This window comes from Diospyros lotus, chromosome 4 (assembly GCF_014633365.1).
Source record: "Diospyros lotus cultivar Yz01 chromosome 4, ASM1463336v1, whole genome shotgun sequence".
In the NCBI taxonomy this organism is placed as follows: Eukaryota; Viridiplantae; Streptophyta; class Magnoliopsida; order Ericales; family Ebenaceae; genus Diospyros; species Diospyros lotus.
In genome coordinates, this window is record NC_068341.1 from 41,398,110 (window position 1) to 41,424,478 (window position 26,369).

General features: G+C 35.5%; 1 protein-coding gene across 3 annotated transcripts in view; it reads right to left on the reverse strand.

Moving 5' to 3' along the window:
- LOC127800557 (phosphoinositide phosphatase SAC7-like) overlaps positions 1-26,369 on the reverse strand; it is a 56,459-nt gene that overhangs the window by 5,347 nt on the left and 24,743 nt on the right. For all 3 annotated transcript variants that reach the window (XM_052335237.1, XM_052335238.1, XM_052335239.1), the window contains 7 exons: positions 24,770-24,856; positions 24,600-24,677; positions 23,512-23,582; positions 23,337-23,435; positions 19,334-19,433; positions 18,938-19,046; positions 3,725-3,797 (listed from right to left, as the gene is read on the reverse strand). In XM_052335237.1, coding sequence (XP_052191197.1) covers positions 3,725-3,797; positions 18,938-19,046; positions 19,334-19,433; positions 23,337-23,435; positions 23,512-23,582; positions 24,600-24,677; positions 24,770-24,856 — 617 coding nt within the window. The remainder of the gene's footprint in view (positions 1-3,724; positions 3,798-18,937; positions 19,047-19,333; positions 19,434-23,336; positions 23,436-23,511; positions 23,583-24,599; positions 24,678-24,769; positions 24,857-26,369) is intronic.

A 26,369-nucleotide genomic window follows, 5' to 3' on the forward strand; every position in this document is an offset into this window, starting at 1 on the left:
AAAACTTAGTAAAAACTATTAGACATGACAGGATTATAATTAGCTTCAAGAAGATATGGTCATAAATGAAAATGACTGTCAAATCCATGTAGTTGAACCCACCTTATGGGAATAAAGCTTGTTGTGTTATTAGTTACAATGTGATTCTAATTTGTTTAAGAAATGGACATGCAAGATGCCATGCTTGGCATGAGCCCCCCCCCCCCCCCCCCCCCCCCCAAAAAAAAAAAAAAAAAAAAAAAAAGGTGCTTCTACAATGTCTATTATAAAATGATTATAATAAGACAAATTTGAATGAGAGCTTGACATGCATTTGGAAGCGCACAAGCATGCAAGTGCCCACGTGTCAGACACAATATGGGACCTTTATAGAAGTATCTGTATTTGGTATAAGATAATTGTTGAGAATAAAAATAATAATATAAAAGATAAAGTTAATCATATATCTGACAACTTAACTCTTAAATGAGATAGTAGTCAACAATTTAACAATAATAAATGATTGGATTACTACCAAATTTCATATGAAACTATAATCTATAAACACTAAAAATCTTTGATATCGAGGCAAACACATAAAAAATATATCTTTACAATAATCAAATACAATGCATATCTGGCATTGCCATGAAATTTCGCCTATCATAAGAATCACTTAAGAGAAGAACACTTTTATAAAAATCACTTTAAAGGAAAAATAGTTTAGCATTTGGCTTGGCCAGATCATCTTAAACACGTTTGGTGTTACTATATGTGTTGGGTAATGATTGCAACAAATGCATTTTACAATAAAATTACTAGAAAAGGTAATACTATTTGAATATATAAGTGTTTTTAACACCAAATTTTTATTATTAAATATTACTTTTAAATGAGCAAAAATACAAAATAAAGTTTAAGCACTAACAAAAATTTATGAAATTTGATACCTACTTTTTATTTGTTATCAATAATTAAAAAACATATCAAAACTTTCAATCTGCAATATAGATTAACGATCTTTTAAAAGAAATGTATCAAGCTCTTGAATATTATATAAAATTATGAACAATCAAACAAACCCAAATTGGGAATTTTAAAGGATAGGTATATCTGAGAGTGTTAACAAAAAATTGTTGGACCATTGGAGCCTATGTTTGCAAAAATTATGATGCACAACAAGAACCATAAGCTTTAATCCCACTAGGTGCGTCAGCTACATGATTCTAGACTATTATTATCCTATGCTATATAAGGCTATTAGGTGGGTCGGTCATATCCTCTAAACAACAACATATCCAGCCTTCATCCCACCGTGTGGAGTCAGCTACATGAATTCTAGACTTCCATGTATTTCTGTCTTTTGTCATATCTCATTTAGGCCCATATACTTCATATCAAACTTTAATGTTTCTCCCAAAATTTTATTGGGTTTATCTCTACATTTTTTTTTGATTAATTATTCTATTTCATCAACTCTCTTCATAAGAGCGTCTCTTGATCTCCTTCTCATATGATTAAACCATCTTAGTCTAATGTCTCTCATCTTCTCCTCGATTGGCACTAGTCATACCTTATTACGAATAACCTCATTTCTAATTTTATCTTTTCTTGTATGGTCGTACATCCATCTTAGCATCCTCATCTCCGCTACGCTCGTCTTTTGCTTATACTGGTATTTGAGTGCCTAACATTCTGAGTCATACAACAAGATTGGTCTTATAGTTGTCCTATAAAATTTTCCTTTTAGTTTTAATGGGATTTTACCATCACATAACATCCCCGATGCATTTTTCCATTTTAGCCAACCTACCTTAATTCTATGCGTGACATTCTCGTGAATTTCTCCATCTTTTTGAATCACTGATCTCAAAGATCGAAAATAGTATTTTCTTTGTAAGATTTGGTCTTCCAATTTTATTATAACATCCTCCACTCTTGCATTCTTACTAAATTTACATTCTATATATTTTGTTTTCCTTCTACTTAATTTAAATTCCTTAGATTCTAAATTATTTCTCCACAACTCAAGCTTAGTGTTCACTTATTTTGTTTCATCCACCAACACTATGTCATCTGCAAATGGCATACACCATGACACCTCTGTCTAAATGTGTTTAGTGAGCTCATCCATTACTAAAGCAAATAAGTATGGACTTAGTGCAGAACCTTGATGCAGTCCCATTATAATTTTAAAAGGTTCAATATCCCCTTCGTATGTTTTGACTCTTGTTTCTGCACCGTGATACATGTCTTTAAGGGCTTGTATATAGGCTATTCAGACTCCTTTCTTCTCTAAAACCCTCCATAATACTTCTCTAGGGATCCTATCATAGACCTTTTTAAGATCTATAAACACCATATGCTACATTATTATTATCCTATGCTATATTTAAAGGTTTCCCCCCTAAATTTTCTTAGTCTTCCTCTACCCCTTTTACTAAGAACTTCCACCATTTCATCAACTTGTCTCACAAGTGGGTCTATTGGTCTACTTCTCATATATCCAAGTCATCTTGATCATATCTCCCACATCTTATCTTCAATACACACCACTCCAACCTAGTCACATATAATCTTGTTTCTTACTTTATCTTTTCTTATATGACGACACATCCACCTTAACATCATCGTTTTAATTATGCTCATATTTTACAAATGATAGTACTTAATTGCCCAAGATTTTAACTCATACAACAAAGATTAGTCATAGTTTCCCAATAAAACTTCCCTTCAAGCTTTAAAGGTGCCTGTGTTACCATAAAACTTTTACAACTGAAATGTAATACAAACATGTTTATATATGTACATATGGCATCATATAGAAAAATAAAATCTTGAGAATGAAATCCACCCTTAAGTGTCAGCATTGACTTGGTTGTAGGCTCCATTCCAACTCAGAAAAATTGAGATATCAGCATGTATAATTTCATTTCTTCAGAAGGTCATGTTAATTCAGTACAGAAATTTCCAAGTACTTTGAACAGTACAAGCACCTACAAGCCCTCCCATGCTAGTACCTTACCGTAACTAGACAATAGTAGTATACGGACAGTATGTTTACTGTTAAATACAAAATTTAAATGAAAATAAGAAGAGCATAAATATCAAACTTCTATAATTCCCAGATTAAACCTTCCCCAAATTCGGATTAGTGGGTGAATCTTCACTGGAATTACCAGAGGTGGCTCAGATATCTCAAGTAACTTGCAAGGACATTGAAGATTTTAGTTCAATTATTTATTTTAATTGTAGAGGAAATGAGAAACTGAGTGTCAAACACACTATTTTCAGCAGCTCATAAGCTGACATCAATCACTTGCTCTTGTTTTTATCTAAGTCAATTATAGAGTGGATATGTTTTTATCACTTACTTTTGTTATATAAATTGAAGCATGGTAAAGAAGATAGTGCTGGAAAATGCTTCTATTCTGATTAGAACTTTCATAATAGTAACACAACCACCATAGGTCCAACATAATTACTATATAATGTTCTAGAGATCCCACTTAAAATGGAAATAAGAATCAATGCAATTTGCTTATCAAACAAATGGAGGTTTACAGATTGATTAATTCCAAGGTCCAAATTTTTCTTCTAGCATGAAGCAGATTTAACAAAAAAATCTCCAGTTACTGAACATTCAAGATCAATTAATAAACACCTTCGGATGTAAAATCTTCTAGTATAAACTAACAAGAGGTTATAGATCCACACAAATTCAAGGCAGAGAATGGAAAATTACCTGACAAAATCCCCTTTTAAAGCAGGAGTACCGGAATACTGGATGCTTATGTCATCCCCATGGTTTGCCCATACTAAAAATTTGGGAGAAAGGAAAATAGAGAAGAGCATCAATTAGACAAGCACAATCAAGCATATATGCCACATTCTATGAAAGCCACACGGCACATAAATTTATCAGATATTACAAGATAAAAAGGTAAATTGGCTTGTGGATTCTTAACTATTGTCGGTGCCAAGCTTAGATAAATGAGGGTTCTGTTAGGTAGCCGACAAGAACCATAAAACTTGTTGGATCAAATAAAACAAACATAAATTCTAGACAAATGAAAAGTTATTGGGCGTAACCCTTCATAACAACACACTACATTGTTTGTGTGTAGTGTCAAATGAGCTAAAGCCATTGCATTGGCACCTAGACGTAATGTTGAACTTTCAAGGGTTCTCACATTTTCACGGTCGAGTGTGAGTAAAGAAGCTAGTCCAAAATCATAGATTAAGAATTGAGTTATGGAATATTGGGGATTTTGACATGTAAATCTATGGAAATAGTAGATGTGATGATTAGGCTAAACATTTTTAATATTATATGCCTTCAGAGGCAGGATGGGTTGGAGATAAAGTTAAAATATTAACAGAATCTGGACATAAACTTTAGTACATAGGGAAGGACTGGGCAAAAAATTTGGAGTTGGGATTATTATGGATGAGACTTTAAAGGATAGGGTAGGATTATTGTAGTTAAAGTTGTTCTAGGTGTAAGTAACTATGAATATTGTTAGTCATATGCATAAGAAGTTGGGTTAGGATAGGAGATAAAAGCAAAATTTTGGGAATATATAGAGGGGTTGATACAAGAGATACCTAGAGGAAAGAAGATCATTATAGGAGGTGACTTAAATGGTCATGTGGGTAAAGAAGGGAATGGGAATAGAGATCTACATGGAGGTTATCGGTTTTGGAGAAATAAATAATGAGGCTAAACCTATTTTGGATTTTACCATGGCTTATGAGCTCAACACGGCCACTAGGTTTAAAAAATGGGATAAACACTTGATCACATATAAAAATAGCATATCAACCACCCAAATAGACTACTTTCTTATGAGACAAGTGGATTGGCTATGTTGTATAGATTGTAAGGTTATATTAGAAGAACACTTGATTACTCAACATAGACTTTTGGTCCATGATATCCATATAAAAAATTGGAAAAGAAAATGACATAAAATGGAGCCAAAAATTAGATATGGGATTTAAAAGAAAAAAAACAAATCATTTTCAAGGAAAAAGTGTGTGGTAGAAGAGATTGGAATGTAGATGGAGAGACTAACCACATATGGAGAGAAATGGTTGCTACACTCAAAAGTATAATAAAAATGGTTCCCCGAGAGCCTAAGGGAAAAGTCCCAAATCAAAAAGAGTCATTGTGGTGGAATGAAGAGGTATAACAGAAAATAAAAGCTAAGAGAGCTTGCTACAAGACTATATAAATGTTGCTATGAATAAAACCTACGGGCATAGTTTGGCCAAAAAAAGAAGTAAAAGAGGCATTAGTGAAGCAAAGTCGAAAGCTTATGAGAATTTATATCAACAACTTGATACAAAAGATGGAGAAAGAGAAAGAAAAACACGAGACTTAAGACAAGTGAAATGCAAATAAAGATGAACATTGAAAAGTATTAGTAAACAAAGGGGTGATCAAGGAGAGATGGAAGGGAGGTTTATTCAATGAAGGTAGAGAAACAAGTGTTATGTTGGGGCATCTTAGTAACTCTTAATACATGTTCTATAGACATATACGTCCAAATGAAATAAAGCAAACATTGAAACAGATGATGAATGGTAAAGCAGTTGGACCAAATAATATACAATAAAATTATGGAAATGCATAAGAAAGAGGGCATTTTTTGGTTAACAAGTGGAGGAAGAGCACTTTAGTGCCTATTTAGAAGAACAAAGTAGATGCTCACAATTGTGGAACTATAGAGGAATGAAGTTAATAAGTCACACTATGAAATTTTGAGAAATAGTGATTGAAGAGAGATTAAGAAGAGAAACCAAGGTATCTGAAAACCAATTTGGTTTCATGCTTGATAGGCCAACTATGGAAACTATATATTTGTTGAGGCGCCCAATGAAAAGGTAAAGAGATGATTTACATATAGTGCCTATAGATAGGGTTGCAAATGAGCTGAGCCACTCGTTTGTGTTCAGCTCGTGCTATTAACAAGTCAAGCTTGAGCTCCAATTTGGAGCTTGACTCATAAACAAGCCGATGTTAGGCAAGAAAGGCTTAACTGGTGAACAATGCTCATGAAATAAATACTTATTATTGTTATTTTAATATTTTGTTATTTATCCTTGTGTTTGTGATAAGGATGTTTATGTTTGTTTAAACCATGTTATTGTATTTGTTTTGAGAATTTATGCTTCTATTTGTCATATTTTTTGTTATATAAAAATAGGTTTTAATGGCTTTAATTTAAAAAAAAAAAAATTGACAAGCACGAAGGTTGTTTATCATGTTAAATGAGCATGCTTGAACTCAAGCTTGTTTAACATGATAAACGAGCTAATGGAAAACCAAGCTCGAGCTCGACACATTTTTGACCTCAAGTCAAGCTCGAGCTCACCAGAATCTTAACAAGCCAAGCTCAAGTTGAGCAAAGCTTGACTCGACTTAGCTCGATTACAACCCTACTTATGGATCTAAAAAAAGCTTATGACAAAGATCCTAGAGAAATCTTATGGAAGGTTTAGGGGAAGGGCAGAAATTTTAGGGAGAAGAACTAATTTTATTCATCATAGTGAGCAGAATATATATACAACATACATATTTCTTGTTTCTTAATATCTACACTACTTTAGGAAAACTACAACTAGTTGTGAGGGAGAGAGAGAGATTTGTTCTCTCTACTCAAACTAGGAAATAGGTTGACTTTATAGAAAAGAAAGTTAGAAAATAGGAAACAGAATAATTAGTTGGTTGATATTCTTGAAATCTCTACACTCCCTCTCAAGTTGGGTTGAATATGTCGTTCAGACCAAGCTTGCAGCTCAAATCTTCAAATATTTTCCTCGGCAAGGCTTTAGTGAGAATATCTATGACTTGACTATTGGTAAGAGTATAAATAAGTTGAAATATCCCTTCTTCTAACTTTTCTTTGATGAAATGCCTGTCAATTTCTACATGTTTTGTTCGGTCATGATGAACTCATTCTTAGCAATACTGATAGCAGATTGGTTGTCACACGATACCTTCACTAGTCTAGCCACATTCATTTTCAAGTCTTGTAGTAATCTTCTCAGCCATATTCCTTCACAAAATCCTTGAGCCATAGCTCTAAGCTTAGCCTCTGCACTGCTTCTAGAGATCACAAATTGTTTTTTACTGCGCCGAGTGACCAGATTTCTCCACACAAATAACAATATTCGGAGGTTGACCTCCTATTAAGAATTGAGCCTGCCCAATCTGCATCACTATATACTTCCACCTCTCTATTTGTTGTTATCTTGAACATCAATCCTTTGCTTGGAGTTAACTTTAGATACCTTTGGATGCGATACACTACTTCCATGTGTTCTTCTTTAGGATCATTCGTGAATTGACTCACAATATTAATAGAAAAACCTATATCTAGTTTAGTGTGTAACAGGTATATAAGTTTTCCCACCAGTCGTTGATATCTCCCTTTATCAATTGGAACACTTTACTTGCCAATGTCTAACTTAGTAGTGGATTCCATGGGAGTGTGTGCAAGTTTACAACCAATCATACCAGTTTCATTTAGGAGATTTAAGATATACTTCCTTTGGGAGACTAAAATCCCATCTTTTGACCTTGCAACTTCCATGCCTAAGAAATATCTTAGGTTTCCCAAATCTTTAAACTCAAACTCCTTTGCAATAAATTTTTTAATATTATTTCCTGTTATAATGATATCGTCTACATAGACAATGAGAATATAAATTTTATCTCATGAGGAATGTTTGACAAAGAGGGTGTGATCTGCTGGGTATTAACCATATCCATGCTTCTTGATTGCCTTTGTGAATCTTTCGAACTAGGCTCTAGGAGACTGTTTGAGTCCATAAAGTGATTTCTTTAGTCTATATACCTTGTTCTTTGTAATTTTAGTTTCAAATCCAGGAGGAATGTCCATGTAAACCTTTTCTTCCAGGTCTCCATTTCGAAATGCATTCTTCACATTTAATTGGTGGAGAGGCCAATCCAAATTTGCAGCTAGGGAGAGCAATACTTTGATGGTATTTAGCTTAGCCATTGGGGCGAATGTCTCTTAGTAATTGATACCATAAGATTGTGTGAAGCCCTTTGCCACAAGTCTGGCCTTATATCCTTTCAATCTGCTTATCTTCTCTATATTTCACAGTGAACACCCATTGCAACCCACAGGATTTTTCCTAGATGGTAATTTTGTAATATCACAAGTCTCATTCCTTTCCAAGGTTTGAATTTCCTCAAGAATAACTTTCTTCCACCTTGGTTGTTAAAAGGCTTCCTGTATGTTGTTAGGAATCTGCACTTTGTCCATGCTTGAAACAAATGTACTAAAGCCAGGTGAAAGACCCATATATGATATATAGTTTTGAATTGGATGCTGTGTGCATGATCTAACACCCTATTTCCATGTAATGAGCCAATTGAGTTCATCATCAATAGGTTTGTGAGAAGTTAGAGGTAGAACTCCAACCTGAAAAGCTAGCTTAACAGGTGGAGGGATCCTTCTCCTTATATATATAGCCCAGGTCTCCTTTGTGGAGGCGATGTGGGATTCTCAACACTCCCCCCCACACCGAAGTTTCTCCAGTAACTGATACATGCCCAGGTGATCAAGCAGGGTACTGATCCATGACCACAACAGCCAAGGGTTAGCTCTGATACCATGTGAGAAGTTAGAGGTAGAACTCCAACCTAAAAAACCAGCTTAACAGGTGGAGAGATTCTCCTCCTTATATATAGCTCATGTCTCCCTTGTGGAGGCGATTTGGGATTCTCAACAAGGTTTATCATTGGAATTACCTTCACTTACCCTCAGATCCGGGTTAGGGTCTTGGTTAGTCCCAAGACATGTTCGTTGTTCAACCACTTCTTAAGTAGACTTCCTTAAGAGTAAACTTGAACTTCATTGGTACAGGGATGGGAAGGATGGTGACTAGTGATTTGAATTAGGTTGTGATTGTTGTGAACTTGAATTGGATGGATCAAGTTGTTGTTGTTGCTATTAGCTTGAGATGAAAGGACTAGAATGGAAGGAATGTGACAAAAATGTATTCCTGAGGATTATTTAGAGTGTCCTTCCCTTGAATATCAGTTTTGAAATAATAGGGTTGATTTTCAAAAAAGGTTACATCCATTGAACTAAAAAACCATTTGTATTCTGGGGAATAACATTTGTAACCTTTTTGATGAGGAGAGCAACCAAGAAATATGCATTTGATGGATTTGGGATCAAGCTTGCTTCAAAATTGGTGAACATGGACAAAAGCTAAACAACCAAAGACCTTTAGAGGAATGTGTGAGAGAACCCAAGAGTGTGGGAAAGATTAAAGAAGAACTTGACTTGGTGTTTGATGGTTGAGAGTGCGTGAGGGCATTCTATTGATGAGATAGGTGGCCGTAAGAATGGCTTCACCCCAAAAGTGTTTAGGGACATTTGAAAAAAATAAGATTGATCTAGCCACTTCTAAAAGATGTCGGTTCTTACGTTTAGCAACCCTGTTTTGTCGGGGTGTATCAGTCTCCAAGGATAGAATTGAAGTATTCCTTAGCATTATCGGTTCTCAAGATTTGAATCTTGGTATGAAATTTACTTTGAATCACTGAATGAAAATTCTGAAAAATTTGACTAGCCTAAGATTTTTCTTTCATAAGAAATATAGGAGTGTATGATCATCAATAAAAGAGATAAACCAACAAGAATCAATAACATTTTTGACTTGAGAAGGCCCCCACACATCACCATGAATCATAGAAAAAAGATAGGATGCTTTGTAAGTTTGGCTAGGATAATTGTTCTGAATATGTTTAGAATATTGGCAAATTTTACATTGAAACAAATGTGGATCTTTATTCTTAAACAATGAAGGAAACAGTTTTCTAAGGTATACAAAATTGGGGTGACCTAAGTTGTAGTGCCATACCATAATTGCACTATTATTATCAGGAGGAAAATTAGAGGGACAAACAGAACTTTCTGAGGAGATAAGAGTCCCGAACATGCCTCAACACTGCCAATCGTCTTCCCTAAAATCCGATCCTAACATAGATTATTTGAGAACTTGGCTACGCAATTGTGATTAGTGGTAAGTTTACTGATTGACAATAAATTGCAATCTAAATTAGGAACCGAGAGAACAGATTTTAGAGCAAGGTCCTTGGACAGAGCTATAGAACCTGTCCCTACTACCCTTATAGGGACCCATCTGCGATCTTTACAGTCCAATTTTCATCACAAGGATTAAATCTTGTCAGTAGCTTGATATCTCCAGTCATGTGGTCAGATGCTCCTGAGTCAACAATCCACGCAGTTGATAGTTCACGTTTAGCATTGAAAGCACTTAGGAAATTACCTTTGCGGGTTATGCAACCAGAGGCAACCATTGAAGATTGAGTGCTCTGTGACTAGCCAAACATTTTTTTTAGTCACTCCATCTGCTCCTTGCTAAAAAAGTTTGATTTTGAGGCTATACTGGTCTCCTCCATAGAAGCTATATTGCCTCGACTTTTCCTCTCATGAACAAGTTTCAATCTGCTGGTTTGCCATATATCTCCTAGCAGGTGTCCCTTGTGTAACCTGTTTTATGACAATGATCACACCAAGGATGCCCTGTTTCAGTTTGGTTGGTTGTTGAATGCCTCGAGTGGTTAGGGCTAAAGTTTCCAAATTTGGAGTGGCAGTCTTCATCATTATTTTCATAATGCTCTCTTCTCAACGAACTTCAGAAAAGGGCTCTCGAAAACTTGGTAGAGGTTTTGTACCTAGAATTCTCCCTCTCACTCCATCTAGGTTTTTGTTTAAACCTATAAGGAACTTGTATAGTCTCTTTTTTTCAACAATTTGTTTATACTTGGTTGCATCTTCCGAACAATTCCACTGGATCGTATCATACTTATCCAGTTGAAGCTAGTACTTGTTGAGTGAATTAAAGTACTGGGTAACATTGGATTCTCTTTGCCGAAAATCATCAAGTATGCTTTCAATCTCAAACAACTCTGATGCATTTTCAACATGTGAGTAAGCCTACTTAGCAGCCCCCTAGATATCATGTGCAGTGTCATATAGCAAAAAATTCTCACCAATTTCATTAGTCATGGAGTTAATAAGCCATAACATTACCCATGTTATTCTCAGATTTCCACATTTGGAACTTTGGATCTTCCTCCAGTTTGCTTGTGGCTCCGATTAGGTAGTCATCATTCCCCTTTCCGTAGATGAACATCATGACGGATTGGGATCACTGGAGATAGTTTTGCTCGTGCAACTTGTGGCCGGTGATAGTAAACAGCTTGTCTACGGCTCCTGTGTTACTGGTTGGACAGGGGATGATCTCTGAAGACAGATTGCTTTTCCTAGCCATGTTGTGATTTGCAGATTGCAAGAGTGATTGAAGGGTTGGAAGCCAGGTGTGGTAGTTGCTTGCCGGTGTGGATGTGGTGGTAAAGAAAAGATAAGAGTTGCCTAGGGTTTAACAAAAGAGGAGGATTTTTTTCCCTGCTTTGATACCATGCAAAAATTTTAGAGAGAAGAACTAATTTTATTCATCATAGTGAACAGAGTATATATATACATCATACATCTTTCTTGTTTCCTAATATATACACTACAATTAGGAAATTATATTTACACTACTTTAGGAAACCTACGCTAGCTAGCTGTGAGGGAGAGAAAGAGATTTATTCTCTCTACTAGTTAGTTAGTTGATATTCTTGAAATCTTTACAAGAAGAAAGGCATCCGAATTGTTTATGTATATAAGTTATTAGAGACATATATCATTGAGTATAGACAAGTGTCAAAACATGTGGAACAAATACTGAGGCTTTTCCAATTACAATAGGATTATCGAGAGATTAATGAGAATGTTACTCAGAGAATTAAAGCGGGCTAGTTAAAATGGAAGGGGTAAATTGACCGTACACCCCCTTAACTTTATTCTTTGCCAAACCGATCCGTAACTTTCATGAAATAGTCGCAACACCCCCTTCTATCACTAACGACATTAAGTAAATTAATTGTACACCCCTAAACTTTAGTTTTTGCCAAATCAGTCCCAGAACGTTACTCAAATGGTCACAATAGTTTTAATTAAACTAAAATTAACTTAATTAAATAGAGGTTAGTGATAATTTTAACTTAATTTAGTTTCATTAACATCGTTTCTTACCAAGGGCGTGTGGTGGCCATTTCGGGAAAGTTTAGGGACCAATTTGGTAAAAAATAAAGTTTAGGGGTGCATGATTAATTTACTTAACATCCTTAGTAATGGAAGGGTGTCATGGCTATATCAAGAAAGTTCAAGGACTAATTTGGCAAAAAAATAAAGTTCAAGGGGTGTTCGATTAATTTACCCAAATGGAAAATGGTACCTAGTGTTTTATGTGATAGTAAGATTCTAATAAAGCAAAAAGAAAAAGTTATAAGACAATTCTAACACCAACTTTGTTGTATGGTATAAAATATTGGGCAATAAAGTACCAACATTTGCAAAATATGAGCGGAACTAAGATGAAGCTGTTAAGATGGATGTGTGTTATATAAGTAAAGATAAAATTAGAAATGTGTTATTCATGATAAGATCGGAGTTGCACCTATTGAAGATAAGATGCGGGAAACATGATTAAGATGATTTGTTCATACGAGGAGAAGACTAATAAAGGCTCCTATGAGGAGAGTTGATGGAATGGAATAAGTGGTTAGTAAAAAAGGGTAGAGGAAGACCAAAACAAATCTTAATGGGAGACACTTAGGTTTGATATTAGTTTATGGTCCTTACAGAAGATATGAAATGCATAGAAATGAATGGAAATCTAGGACTCATTGTGGAAGCATCTAGTGTTTTGTTCAGTGTTCTAAAAATTGGCCTAGGCGGCCGCCCCGAATATGGCCTAGTTGGCCCCTCTAGGCACTGGTGCGATTAATCGGGCGGCGGCAGCGTATAGGCGGCCTAGGCGACGCCTGGGATGCCTAATTTTTGTGTTTAAATCTTACCCTTTGTTGATTCTGAAGCCTCTCTTACTCCTCTCAGCCGTATCGCCCTCTCAACCCAAGGCTGCTGCTGCCTTAACGCCGTCAATACCTCCTCGCTGCCTCCAGCTCCATCGCAACCTCCTCATCGCCTCTACGCCGTCAAGCTCCATCCTTGCTGCATCAACGCCACCACCGCTGCTGTCAAGCTCCATCTCTGCTTCCGATCCCTCTCTCTCTCTCTCTCTCTCTCTCTCTCTTTCTCTGTCTCTCGCGCGCGGGTTGCGAGTGTTAGCTGTTAGGGTTTATTATGTATTTAATTTTTATTTATTTATATGTTAGATATATATATACATTTTTTTTCTATTTATATGTTAAATATATTAGATATATAAATTTTTCTATTTCTATTTATATGTTAGATTATATATATATATTTTCTTTTCTATTTATATGTTAGATATATATCTAATATATAAATGTTAGATATATATATATATTTTATGTCACTTTCAACTTTGATTTAATTGAAAATAACATCAAGTTACATCACAAAGTTAAAAAAAATAAAAAAAATCAACAGTTTTCCTAAGCCCACCTAGGCCCTAGCCTGGTGCCCGATTAGTGCCTAGTGCGTTTTAGAACATTGGTTTTGTTATGATAGTTGTTGTTGTTACGTTTTTTATTATTGATGTTGTAGTCGTGTAAGTCTTGTAAGGCAGTGCCTCTCTATTGTTAAGTAAGCTGCATATGTAAGCAGCTCACTATTTCTTTTGTAGGTGTGATCTTATTTTGATCTTTTAAGTAAAATTCTGCTCGAGGTATTTTTCTCCTTCGTGTTCTGTTTTCGATCTTGCCCTAGGGTTCATTACATGGTATTAGAGCCATTGCTCTTCTCTAATGGCCTCGAATCAAGTTCTTAATTCATCCTCCGCTCCTCCTCGATCCTCATCATCCTTGTCTTTTGTTTCTCAAGCTGATTTCTCAGCAGTTGCTAAGACGCTTAGCTTTATTCCTGTAAAGCTTAATTTCAATAACTATATCTTCTAGAAGACTCAAATTCTCGCTACAGTAAGAGCGTTTGATCTAGTCTCATTTCTCAACAAAACGCCTTCTCCACCGAAAAGCCTATTCGATCCAGATGGAGGAGATGCTCTCGTCAATCCAGAGTACCTGAGTTGGAATTGGTCCGATCAGCTCCTGTTGGGATGGTTGTTCTCTACCATTGGCGAAGAGGTTTTAGCGCAGGTAATTCATTGTGAATCATATGTCGAGATATGGCTCTCTTTGAAAAATCTTTATGCTCGCCAAACAATAGCTAAGTCGTTTCAATTGAAGCAAAAGTTAAGATCGATTAAGAAGGATGATCTTTCTATAAATGATTACATCCTTAAAATTAAGACAATTAGCCATGTTCTAGTGGCTATAGGAGAGCCATTAACTGACAAAGATTTGCTGCTTGCGATACTAAATGGACTAGATCAGGAGTACAAAACTATTGTGAGCCTAATTACATATCAAGTGGATGACATTGATTTGGAGAAGGTTCAATACTTGCTTTTAATGCATGAACAAAGGTTGTTGCTTAAGAATCTGTCACTAAGTTTTGATTCTATGAACTCAATTATGCATGCAAATGTTGCATCGTTTTCTACACGAAACAATACTAGTTTTGGTGATAATATAGAGGAGGTTACTCTCTAAGAGGAAACAATTATATGAATGGAGGAGGGAGAGGCCGAGAAAGAGCATCTAATAGACGAATTTATTGTCAATTGTGTGGAAAACCAAGGCATTTTGTAGACAAGTGTTATCACTGGTTTGATAAGAATTTCCAATGACAAGTACCTAATCAAGGTCTTATTCGATCTAATGGTGGAAATCAGTATAATTCCAGAGCCTATATGGCCTCCTTTAGTGATTCTAATGGAGCCTACATGAGTGAGACAAGTTTTATATTAGGTTCTCACTATGGTAGTCACCCTAAACCTTCTACTTCTGATAATTTTGTTGCTCAGTCTTCATTTTCAGATCCCCCTTGGTTTGTTGATTCAGGGGCAACCAATCACATTACCTCAAATCTGAGCAATTTATCCTTACTTACAATCGTGGAGACAAAGTTACTATAAGCAGTGGTAAGAAGCTGCCTATTACTCATGTTGGTACTAGTCATTTGTGTACTCACCTTAAACCTACTTCAATCCTTCCAGTTCCTAATGTTCTTCATGTTCCAAGTATGAAGAAAAATTTACTTAGTGTTTCTCAATTAACTCGTGATCATAATATTGTGACTGAGTTTCACTTGGATATTTGTTTGATTAAGGACAAAGTTACTAGACTGGTGCTGCTCTGGGGACACCTTAAGGATGGGCTCTATCAGCTACTGCCAGCATTTTAGTCTGCTGTCAACAAGAATTCTACCCAATCCCTAGAGCCTTTATCTGTTGATTCTACTTTTTCTTCTTTGAATACATGTAATAAACAAAATGCATGTAATAGACAAAACTCATTTAGTCATGAATTGTCAAATTTTGTAAGTGTTGCTCAAAGCACCAGTGACTGCCACCAGTGGCATGATAGATTGGGACACCCCTCCTTAAATGTACTAAAGCTCGTATTGAATAAAATTGGTGTGTCTTGTTCACTCTCAGATTTATCATTTTGTGACTCTTGTAAGATTGGCAAATTAAGCCAACTTCCTTTTTCTAACTGGGAAATTGCTGCTACTAAACCATTAGAATTGGTTTATTTAGATCTTTGGGGACCTACACCTATTGTGTCTGTTAAAGGGTTTAGATACTACATAATCATTGTGGATGCATGCAATCGATACACTTGGCTTTACCCCTTAAAACTCAAGTCTGAAGCCCTATCAATTTTCACTATCTTTCATAAGTTAACTGAAATCCAGTATCAAACCAAGCTTAGAGCCTTACAAATTGATAATTGAGGGGGGGGGGGGGGGGGGGGGGGGGGGGGAATTTAAAGCTTTCTTACCTTATCTTCATGCTAATGGCATTCAGCCTCGATTTACAAGTCCACACACTCATCAACAAAATGGTGTGGCAGAGAGAAAGCATAGACATATAGCCGAGATGGGCCTAACCTTGTTATCTCATGCCCAAATGCCCTTAAAAGTTTTGGGTAGAAGCTTTCCAAACATCTGTTCACTTGATAAATTTGCTACCTGCTTCACCTATTAAGTTTAACACACCCTTTGAATTACTTTATCAAAAGCCACCTAACTATTAGTTGCTACAACCTTTTGGTTGTGCTTGCTTCCCTTATCTTCGTCCTTATAACAAGTACAAGTTTGATTTTCATTCCACCAAAGCATAGACATATAGCCGAGATGGGCCTAACCTTGTTATCTCATGCCCAAATGCCCTTAAAAGTTTTGGGTAGAAGCTTTCCAAACATCTGTTCACTTGATAAATTTGCTACCTGCTTCACCTATTAAGTTTAACACACCCTTTGAATTACTTTATCAAAAGCCACCTAACTATTAGTTGCTACAACCTTTTGGTTGTGCTTGCTTCCCTTATCTTCGTCCTTATAACAAGTACAAGTTTGATTTTCATTCCACCAAGTGTATTTTTATTGGATATACTCAAGTTGGTGCTTGCATCCATCAGGGAGAGTGTACGTGTCTCGAAATGTGAAGTTTAATGCTAATGAGTTTCCCTTTCCTATTTTGTTTCCTACTTCTTCTTCTATACCTAAAGTTGTGCCATCTTCTTTGGGGTATTCTACGGACTTTCTTCAACCTATTGTTTCTTCTCCTATTTCTTTAATGTGTCCTTGAGAAGCATAGTCCCCTTTGGTTTCAACTCTTGCTGGATCTTAATCTATATCCACCAGTTCTCAGGCTACAACTCCACCTCTTTTCTCTACATTACATCCTTTACCCACTCAGCTACCAGCCACTAAATCTAACTTACCCAAGTACAAGGCTACTCCAACCCCTTCAATTCATCCTATGCTTACTAGACTTAAAGCCAAACAACTTGTAACCTCTTCACCTCATGCCTTAGTGAGTAATCTTGAACCTAGCTCCGTTCGTGAGGCTTATTTAGACTCACAATGGGTTAAGGCCATAGAAGAAGAGTATACAGCCTTGCAAAGGAATCATACTTGGGACTTGGTTCTCTTTTCAAATGATATGAACTTAGTTGGTTGCAAGTGGGTATTCTGGGTGAAATATAATGCTGATGGGTCAATTCTAAAGTATAAGGCCAGATTGGTGGCCAAAGGTTTTCACCAAACACCTGGAGAAGATTATGCAGAGACGTTTAGTCCGGTAGTTAAGCCCCCAACTATTAGAGTTTTGTTCTCATTAGCAGTCAATTTTGGTTGGGACATACAACAAGTGGATGTTAATAATGCCTTTCTTAATGGAGACTTGACTGAAATAGTTTATATGGCTCAACCTGAAGGGTTTGTAGATCATCGGTCTCCTACTTGTGTGTCGGTTGAATAAGTCACTCTATGGGCTTAAGCAAGCCCCTCAAGCTTGGTACTCAAAGCTGAAGGTTGCCTTACAAACTAGGGTTTTGTAAGATCTACATCAAATGCATCTTTGTTTATAAAATGGATAGCCAACTATGTGCTCTTTGTTCTAGTCTAAGTTGATGACATACTCTTCACAAGATCAGATCTAGCAGCTCTTAGCTTTTGTATTCATGATCTGGACACACAGTTTGCTCTTAAGACCCTAGGTTCAGTGGTCTTTATCTCACTCAGTCCAAGTATGTGGTTGATTTGTCGAAAAAGGCTGCTATGCAAGATTGCAAGCCATGTAGCACGCCTATGGCTGTTGGGGTTTCATTGACTGATGATGGGGATCTCTTTACTAATCCTTCTTTGTACAAAACTTTAATTGGTTCACTGCAATATCTTACACATACATGCCTAGATATAGCATTTACAATAAATAAGTTGAGCCAGTTTTTGTCTAATCCTAAGTCTCAACATTGGTCAGCATGCAAGAGGTTGTTCCGGTATCTTAAAGGCACTATTGGTATGGGTTTGGTCTTTACTCCTTCAACGGATGATTTGTCTTTAGTGGTTTATACTGATGTAGACCATGCTAGCTACAAGGTCACTAAGCGATCTACTAGTGGCTTCTGTGTATATTTCAGCCTAAATCTTATTGTGTGGGGGTCCAAGAAACAATTAGTTGTTGCTAGATCCATTGGAGAGGCTAAATATCGGGCGGTTGCCCTTGTTATGACCGAACTCATGTGGTTAAAGTCCTTGTTTGTTGAATTGGGGTATCTGTGTGTCCACTCCAATAGTGTGGACTGATAACCTGGTTGCTAAAAGCATGGCAGAGAATCCAGTTTTTCATTCTAGAATGAAGCATGTTGAGATTGATGTCCACTTGGTGCGTGAGAAGGTTGAATGTGGTAAAGTGAAAATCAGATATGTCCCAACATCTGATCAAGTGGCAGATATACTTACTAAAGGACTGCCTAGAGACCGGTTTGAGTTCTTATGTAAAAGGCTTGGTGTAAAGTTGTCACCCGTGTGTGCTGATTTGAAAATTGCAGCTACAATGTCATCCAAGTTCTTGTCATTTATGGAGTCTGGTTTGAAGGGGAGTGTGGAAGCATCTAGTGCTTTGTTATGATAGTTGTTGTTGTTTCTGTTATGTTTATAATTGCTGTTGTTATGTTTTTGATTATTGATGTTGTAGTCGTGTAAGTCTTGTAAGGCGGTGCCTCTCTATTGTTAAGTAAGCTACATATATAAGCAACTCACTATTTCTTTTGTAGGTGTGATCTTATTTTGATCTTTTAAGTAAAATTCTGCTCGAGGTATTTTTCTCCTTCGTGTTCTGTTTTCGATCTTGCCCTAGGATGCATTACATTCATGTAGGATCCCACATAGTGGGATAAAGGCTTGATATATTGTTCTTATTGTCGTGTTTACAAGATAAAAAGTTGAAGGAGTGCAACTGATTCAATAGTCAGATAAATTGATAATAATCATAAAAACACTCACAAATCTTGAAGTTCTCATCAAAATTTGGATGTGTACTAATACTTTCCTCAGCATCAAATACACCAATTCTTCTAAGTTGGAACTCCAACATTTTTCGACCAATCATGCTCTGCACAATAACCCATGTTACCAAATGAAACAAAAGAACATTAAGCAAAGATTGCTCAGAATAAAAATCATAACACCTGCTTCATTTACAGTGGAGAAAAGTTCATTGGAACATTTGAAACAATTACAAGGTTGAAGTGATATGCGATCCATTTAAGGATAAATTATGGTTATACTATTTTCCACCATGTGCATACCCAAGAAAATTGGTTAAGATTTAAAGGCCATTACATATTGCACTACTTTATCAAATAGACAAATTTTTCATGCTGATTGGTGTTAAAATACCTGGGTAACATTGGTACGGTCTAAGCAATCAATACAGTTAGTTCTGACAGCTCCAAGTTGCTCCTCAACTTTCTCACCTTTTTCATTCAAAAGCAGATACCTACATTTTGAAGCAGCGCATGAAATTAAAAAGAATGATAAAGAGTTCATCAATTCAAAAAGAAGACAAGAAATATTTCAGTAAATGATAAGGAGTAACTGAATTTGAAATGTTCATTAAAGTATCTAAAACCTGGACATATTGGACTATCACAAGTAAATAAATAAATCAATAATCTCATAATATAATCAAGCAGTACATATGATTAACTACTCATATATATTCAAAATCATTTCCTCAGAAGTAAAAACTTTCTAGCATTATAGGAATGTTTATAATGGCTGTCTTGTCTTAAGAAGCTTGGTCATTTTGAAAATGCAGCTAACTAGTTCCCAGCTGAGCTGGTGCAAGTGGGAAAAACGTGGAAAGAGGAAGGATTAAATAAGTATTGGAGAATGGAGGTCCTCCAAGAGCAAGGTAAAAACCATGCCACCCTTCTCACTACTAAATGTTACAGAGATACTTCAGTTGACCTAAAACCCCAAAAAAAGAGTTATTTTGACCTTGTGGAGTAGAGGATGACTTTTGTTTCAGAAACCTTTATAAATTTTCTATATTCCAGAAAAGGGTTATAGATGCTTGGCTATTCTCTCTGGATGCCAACTGGAACTGTGGAAAGAGCCTCCAAGCCTTCTGTTCAGGTTTTCGTGGTTCTTTTTCCACTCCCATTTTTTGTTTTTCGTTCTTTTTTTGGGGGGGGCGGGCGGGCAGGGTGGGAGGGGGAGAGCAGGGGATCCAACTAAAGCTTTTTGACCTAGTATTATGATTTTAGTCATTTTTAGAGTTTATTCTTGATTGCTTCTGTTACATTTAGCTTCTAGTTGTTTTGTAACATCTATTCTTGTGAAGATTCTTTGAGTTCACTCAAGCTTGTGAGTTTTTAAAGTGATATTGGTGGCATTGCAGAAGGCATCAAGGGATTAACTACACGTCTCCGAATTAAGTAATGAATATTCTTTCAGCTTAACTTTCATAATAGAAACTCTAATTGAAAGAAAACTCAAGGTTCACCCCTTTTATGTATGTTAAATTTCCAGAATTAGTTCTAAGTACTGAACTCATTTTTCTCTGCTTCAAAGAGTGTATTTTGATAGATAGAGATAGACAAGACCTAAGCAATAGGGATAAAAGTGTAAAATTTACTAATGGTTTAGTTGCTGTCCCAAACATGTCCAACTCATTACCCAACTCCTAGGAAAGGAAGACAGTACAACTTCAGTAAATCACGCTAATTTTAGAGAAAAAAATGCTGTCCAAGCAGGACATTTCTTTGTATAAAAAAAGAATATTTATTTGTGTTTGTTGAAATTTTATCTTGGGGATACCTTTGACTGATTTCTAGCTCTTTGTTATTACTATGATGGAGAAAAGTGGAAGAGGAATAAAAACCCTTCATGATAAATATTAGATCCTGTATTCATATCTAGGAGGGGACTATCTCAACATTTCCAAATGATGGGACAAGCTATGGTGATCAATGGGGAATATGACTGCCCTCAAACTTCGTTAATAATGTACCTGGAAAATCACAAAAGGGACATCGAAATACTTGGGAGAAGGGGGGAAATGATGTCAAGTGGATCAAAAGAAGAAATTCACAAATGCAATAAAGCAAGACAAGATCAATAGAAGGGCATTCAACAAAAAGATACATTCCAATTCCCAATCATAGATGTGCCTATCCTAAGGCTTCATATCCTAATTTGTTTAATCCCTAACATAAAAAAAGAATATGTCTAATCCAAAAAAGAATGTCCAAAATTAGTCCTACTGCAGTGCTCTTATTTTATCATCTGGAAAATTTTCGTCTAAAGAAGGCACTTCATCTATTGAAATAATATTCTCAAAATAGGTTTGCAAGTTTTCCCAAAGCAATGTTGGTTTCAGTTAGAAGCACCATACCGGAGAACAATTCCAGTTCATCAAATGAGGAAATGATGAGATAACTGTTCTTATGTTTATGTGGATGACCAAGGTAGTGTCTCATCTTAGCATCTTTATGCTAGTAACACTGACTGGTAATTAGCTTCTCACCTTCATGATAGGAATGATGCACCTTTATGCTTAGCATTGTGCATTTGGCAAATCAGATAAATTACATTCTTCATCTGCTTGCTGAAACATACACATTAGATTGTAGACCAGCACATCCATTTCTTGAGGGTAATTATAAACTCATCAATGGTGTAAGGAATTGTGTTGGCAAGGAGGGCTACCAGAGCCTCGTAAGAAGAATGGCATATGTAGCCTACTCAGGTTCCATTCAGTTTATGCATGACCCTCATGCTATACATCTAGAAACAATCTACCACATCTTGAAAATCTTAAGTCTGTATGCATGACCCTCATCAATGGTGTAAGGGATTATGTTGGTGGGGATGGGAACTGCTTTACTTTTTTTTCTTTTTGTTTTTAAATATATATATATTTAAATTATATATGTGCATATATACATACACATAAAATAAGCATATAACATAAAATATGTTTTTAGTGCAAAAAAAATGTAATACATTTTTTCATTAAAAATAATGTTTAATCATAATTTTTTTTTTTTAAATATTAAGCATTTTTATATCTAAATAGTATTAGCTATAAAAACACCTGTAACATTAAAAGTGATTCTTTGATTGTTAAAAGTAATTCTTTTATTTGCTGACCAAACACATATAACATTAAAAACATTTTTAAATGACCTGGCCAAACACTAAATATTTTTTATAAAATGTGATTATTGTAAAAGCACTTCTCACAACAACAGAAATTTCAGAGCAAATACCAAACAGACCTAAGAGAGTGAATTAGTAGATTAGTGTGCATATGTTTTTGCTAAAGCACTTAATAGTAAAATTTTTAATTCCACTGTTTGCAAGTTAGGCTTAAGAATTATATGCAAACCAATTTAAGGGAGTGGGATGTGAAAATTAAATTGTATTAAAAGGGTTATGCTGCACCACATTATATAAACAGATGGGATCAAGAGAGAGAACAGTATCCTAGGGTTTTCTCTCATTAGCCACCTACATCATTCACTTCTTTTCTTCCTTCTATTCTTATGCTTTTATTTTATTTATTATAATTATCAAGAATTCAACTAGATTTATTAATCCCTGTTCAACAAATGCAAACCCAAACTAGCCGCTCATCCTAAAGGTCAGAGTCTCCAGACTCTGAATTGGATGCTGGTTCTTTCTTCCAAATGCACAACACTAAAAATAAAGGGGCAATATTGCTACTATTTTTCCCTCTTTTGGACACTCTTTAAAACCTGTACAAAGACCAATAGTATCATGGATATGTCTAGATGTCAAAAGGGAACATCAAATATGGGCAGCAGATGACCAAAATTACCAATAATGATTTTTTTCTCTGAAACCCAAAAAAATGAAGAATAGGTCTACCCATCAAATGATAGACATCAATAGGGAATGCATCACAATGAACAAAACCTCCCCCTCCCCAGTTGTTACTGTTTAAGTAACATCTTTTATCCATGTCAGAAACCAAAATCACAGATACCTTGAATCACACAACAATTTTTGGAACCGTTACAACAAAATACTTCACATTTATGTCCAACTTTCTAAAACACCAAATTTATGTCTCTAATCTATGGTTTACTCTGTTGCAGCAGAGTAGATCAAGATACACAAACCACCCAAGCAGGTTGCATTAAGCCAATATTGATGCCTAACATGCTGAACACGTTTCTATGATCAAATTTATTTACTTGAATTTATCCCTACAAGTATGTTAGCAAAAGAAAGAAAACAGAACAAAACAAACATAAAGTTCCCTACTAGAAAAGCAAAATACCATCTTCACATTTATCTATAATGAACAAAAATCATAAAGATGATGCTTCTTTTCCTAAATTACTCATTGCCATTGAGAAGAACATACCTATTTTTAATGAGAAAATCCTCAATTTGCTCATAGAGAATAGAGAGGTTCTCAAAATGAATGTGCCCACAAATACGATGAAAATCGAAGTGCAAATATCTACAAAGATAAGTAGGTATTAGTAGTAAATAGAGAAAATTTAATTAATGCAAAGGCAATATGGAGGAACATTTACCTCACATCATCACCAACAATATGCTGCATTGCATTGGCAAATTTTTCATTTAAGCGTCCCTCACCTCCATGCTGGTAAATCAAAGTTTGGAGAATGAGAAACTCAACAGTGTGAAAATGTAAAATCATGCACACAAAACATCACACAATCTGCATCCAGCAAGCCAAAACTACATCCAGTGGTGGATCCAGGAGCTAGACTTATGCTTCCACTCTAGTATGAAATTGTGATTTTACCAATTTCTGAACTATAATTATACACCAACACATGTCAACTATTTTTCATATGCAAGTGACACATATACTTATAATATGTGATTTGAAATATAATCATAAATAATATTAAAGTTTAAAGTATTCAATCTTGATAATTGTATTAGCTGAAACAAATTCTTTTGGGGGGCTGTACATTAAAAAAATGGAGGGGCTAAACCACCCTTTGCATCTGCCAGTGACTACATCACCCACCTACCTGTCACATCGAGAGATGGAGAGAAAGACATGGTACAAGGAAATAATTATCCATAATACAATGCAAATAAACAAACTTGATGCATGAAGAATACATTGGAGAAACTTGAACCAGGGCCTTTATGGTCTAAATCTAAATGCAACATTAGACAAGTAAATATACTAACAGCTTTAGCTATTCTGGGGTCACAGAATTTATATCAAGTTCTCATGTCACCTCCACTAGGGCCAAGGTCAAAAATGTACCTTCTGACTCCACCTTTATTGATGTCAGTCTATACGTTTTATTAGTCTCCTTATTTCACATCCAACAAAAAAATAAATCTCAATCTACATCTCTACTGTCATACATTTTTTTATTTTTCACCATCTATAATAAAAGAAATAGCCATATGACACATCGAGATCCATCTGTAAGGAATGAACTCATTTGATAATTATTCATAACAGTGTAAACATATAGAATAATAATACACATGAATTTTCCTTAATAAGACCTTGAGTGTATAATCTGTGAAAATTTTCTTCATCAACACAAACTTCAGCATGCCTGAGAATATATCTCTGGACATCAAAGGAATTATTCTGCAAAAATTATAACATCAAAGATAATTCTACCTTGTTGACAAGATCTACGGCTACAACATTTCCATACTTTTTTCTTAAATCCAAAAAGTGTCGTTCAGCTACGCGAGGCTGCAATTTTTTTGGGCAAAAAAGCAGTCAAATAAGGCACACAAAAATAAACCAAAAGATACTTTCCAAAGTGAAGAAACTTTGGAACTCACTGCTTCCTCAAGTCTCACAATCTCAAACTTAGGTTTGTACGTCAAATCAACAATTTGATCCCATAGCAACGGGATTGACCCTCGAATCTGCAAACGAAAATCTGAAAAATAAACCACATGCAATTGATGCAGTAGAAATAACATGTAACAATAATAAAAAATGGCTAAAATAAATAAAGAAAGGAATTCAAAGATCCAACATTTTCATAGAAAACTATTGGTAGTCAAGCTTCATAAATTTTAAGAAGAAACAGGCAACCTATCATAACATATTTCTCTTGCTCCCTGTGAGTATATGAAATTGCTGGTTTAGGAAATTTGCAGTAATGCAAAGCACTAGAAAATACTGGGTGGGAAAGATAAGAATGAAAGATGCAAAAACAAAACTAGGAAGGGAGAGAGGCGGGCTATGGGTGTTTCAATACTATGAATGTCAGATGTTGCATGATAATGGCGCCCATAATGAGGTTAGAGCCTCCTCCAATATGAAGAAAGAGAGATACCTAACCATGACTGCTACCACCATAACCTCACCAACGGCCCACAAAATGCCAGTCAAAACCCCATCACCTGTCATTCTCACCATATAAAAGTTGGGGAGGGGTTGGATGTTAATCAACAATTGAAGGTATTAAGTTCAATCTCTCTCTCTCTCTGTGATAATCCCACATAGAAAAACAGGGACATAATACATGGACAGAGGTATGAATGGAATGGAATGGGGGCCAGCAAGACAGTGAATGTACGGTTGTAAGTAGGTGAAATGCTGCCCTAGTTAACAAAGTGCAAATTTCCCAATCCAGTTGTATCTAAAAGCAATGGATTTGGATGCAATAACCAAATATCTCATTTCTTCTGTTAGGAGACAAACTTTGACAAGGGGGCCAAGGTCATTGCAATTTCGAGAGTGTATGGAGGTGGTTGAATACTTGAGTCACTTCACTGAGATTCTAAATTTCCAACATAACCTTAAACTATGAAACATCCAGACAACTAACCAGATTAACAGCTAACTTAGATAATGTAAATATAAAGAGACATAAATCTTCAAAACTTGATTACACATGGTTCTAGTTGATCTCAAGTCAGTCTTGGTTAAAACCACGAGTTTTTCCCATGTAATACCTAAAACTTTTTCACAAAGGTTTTTTTCCCCTTCTTATCTCTTCTACTACAAACTTCTTCCATTACATCCACTTTCCTCATAAATATATTTATTGGTTTTCTTTTCACATGTCCAAACCATCCTAACTGCACCTTAAGCATCTTATCTTTAGTAGGTGCCACTTCAATCTTATTACAAATAACCACATTCCTAATTCTGTTTTTCTTGTACAGTTGCACAGCTATTGTAACAGTGTCATCACAATTATACTTATATTTTGCACATGTTAGTGCTTCACTACTCTTAACATTCTGTGTTACACAACAAAGCTAGTATTATAGTTGTCCAAAGACTTTTTTTCCTTTTAACTCTAAAAGAATTTTACCATAGCATAAAATATTGGAAGCTATTCTTCACTTTTATTATCTTGCCTTGATTCTGTTAGTAAAATCCTCAATAATTTTCATCTTTTTGAACAATTGATATGAGCTTTTG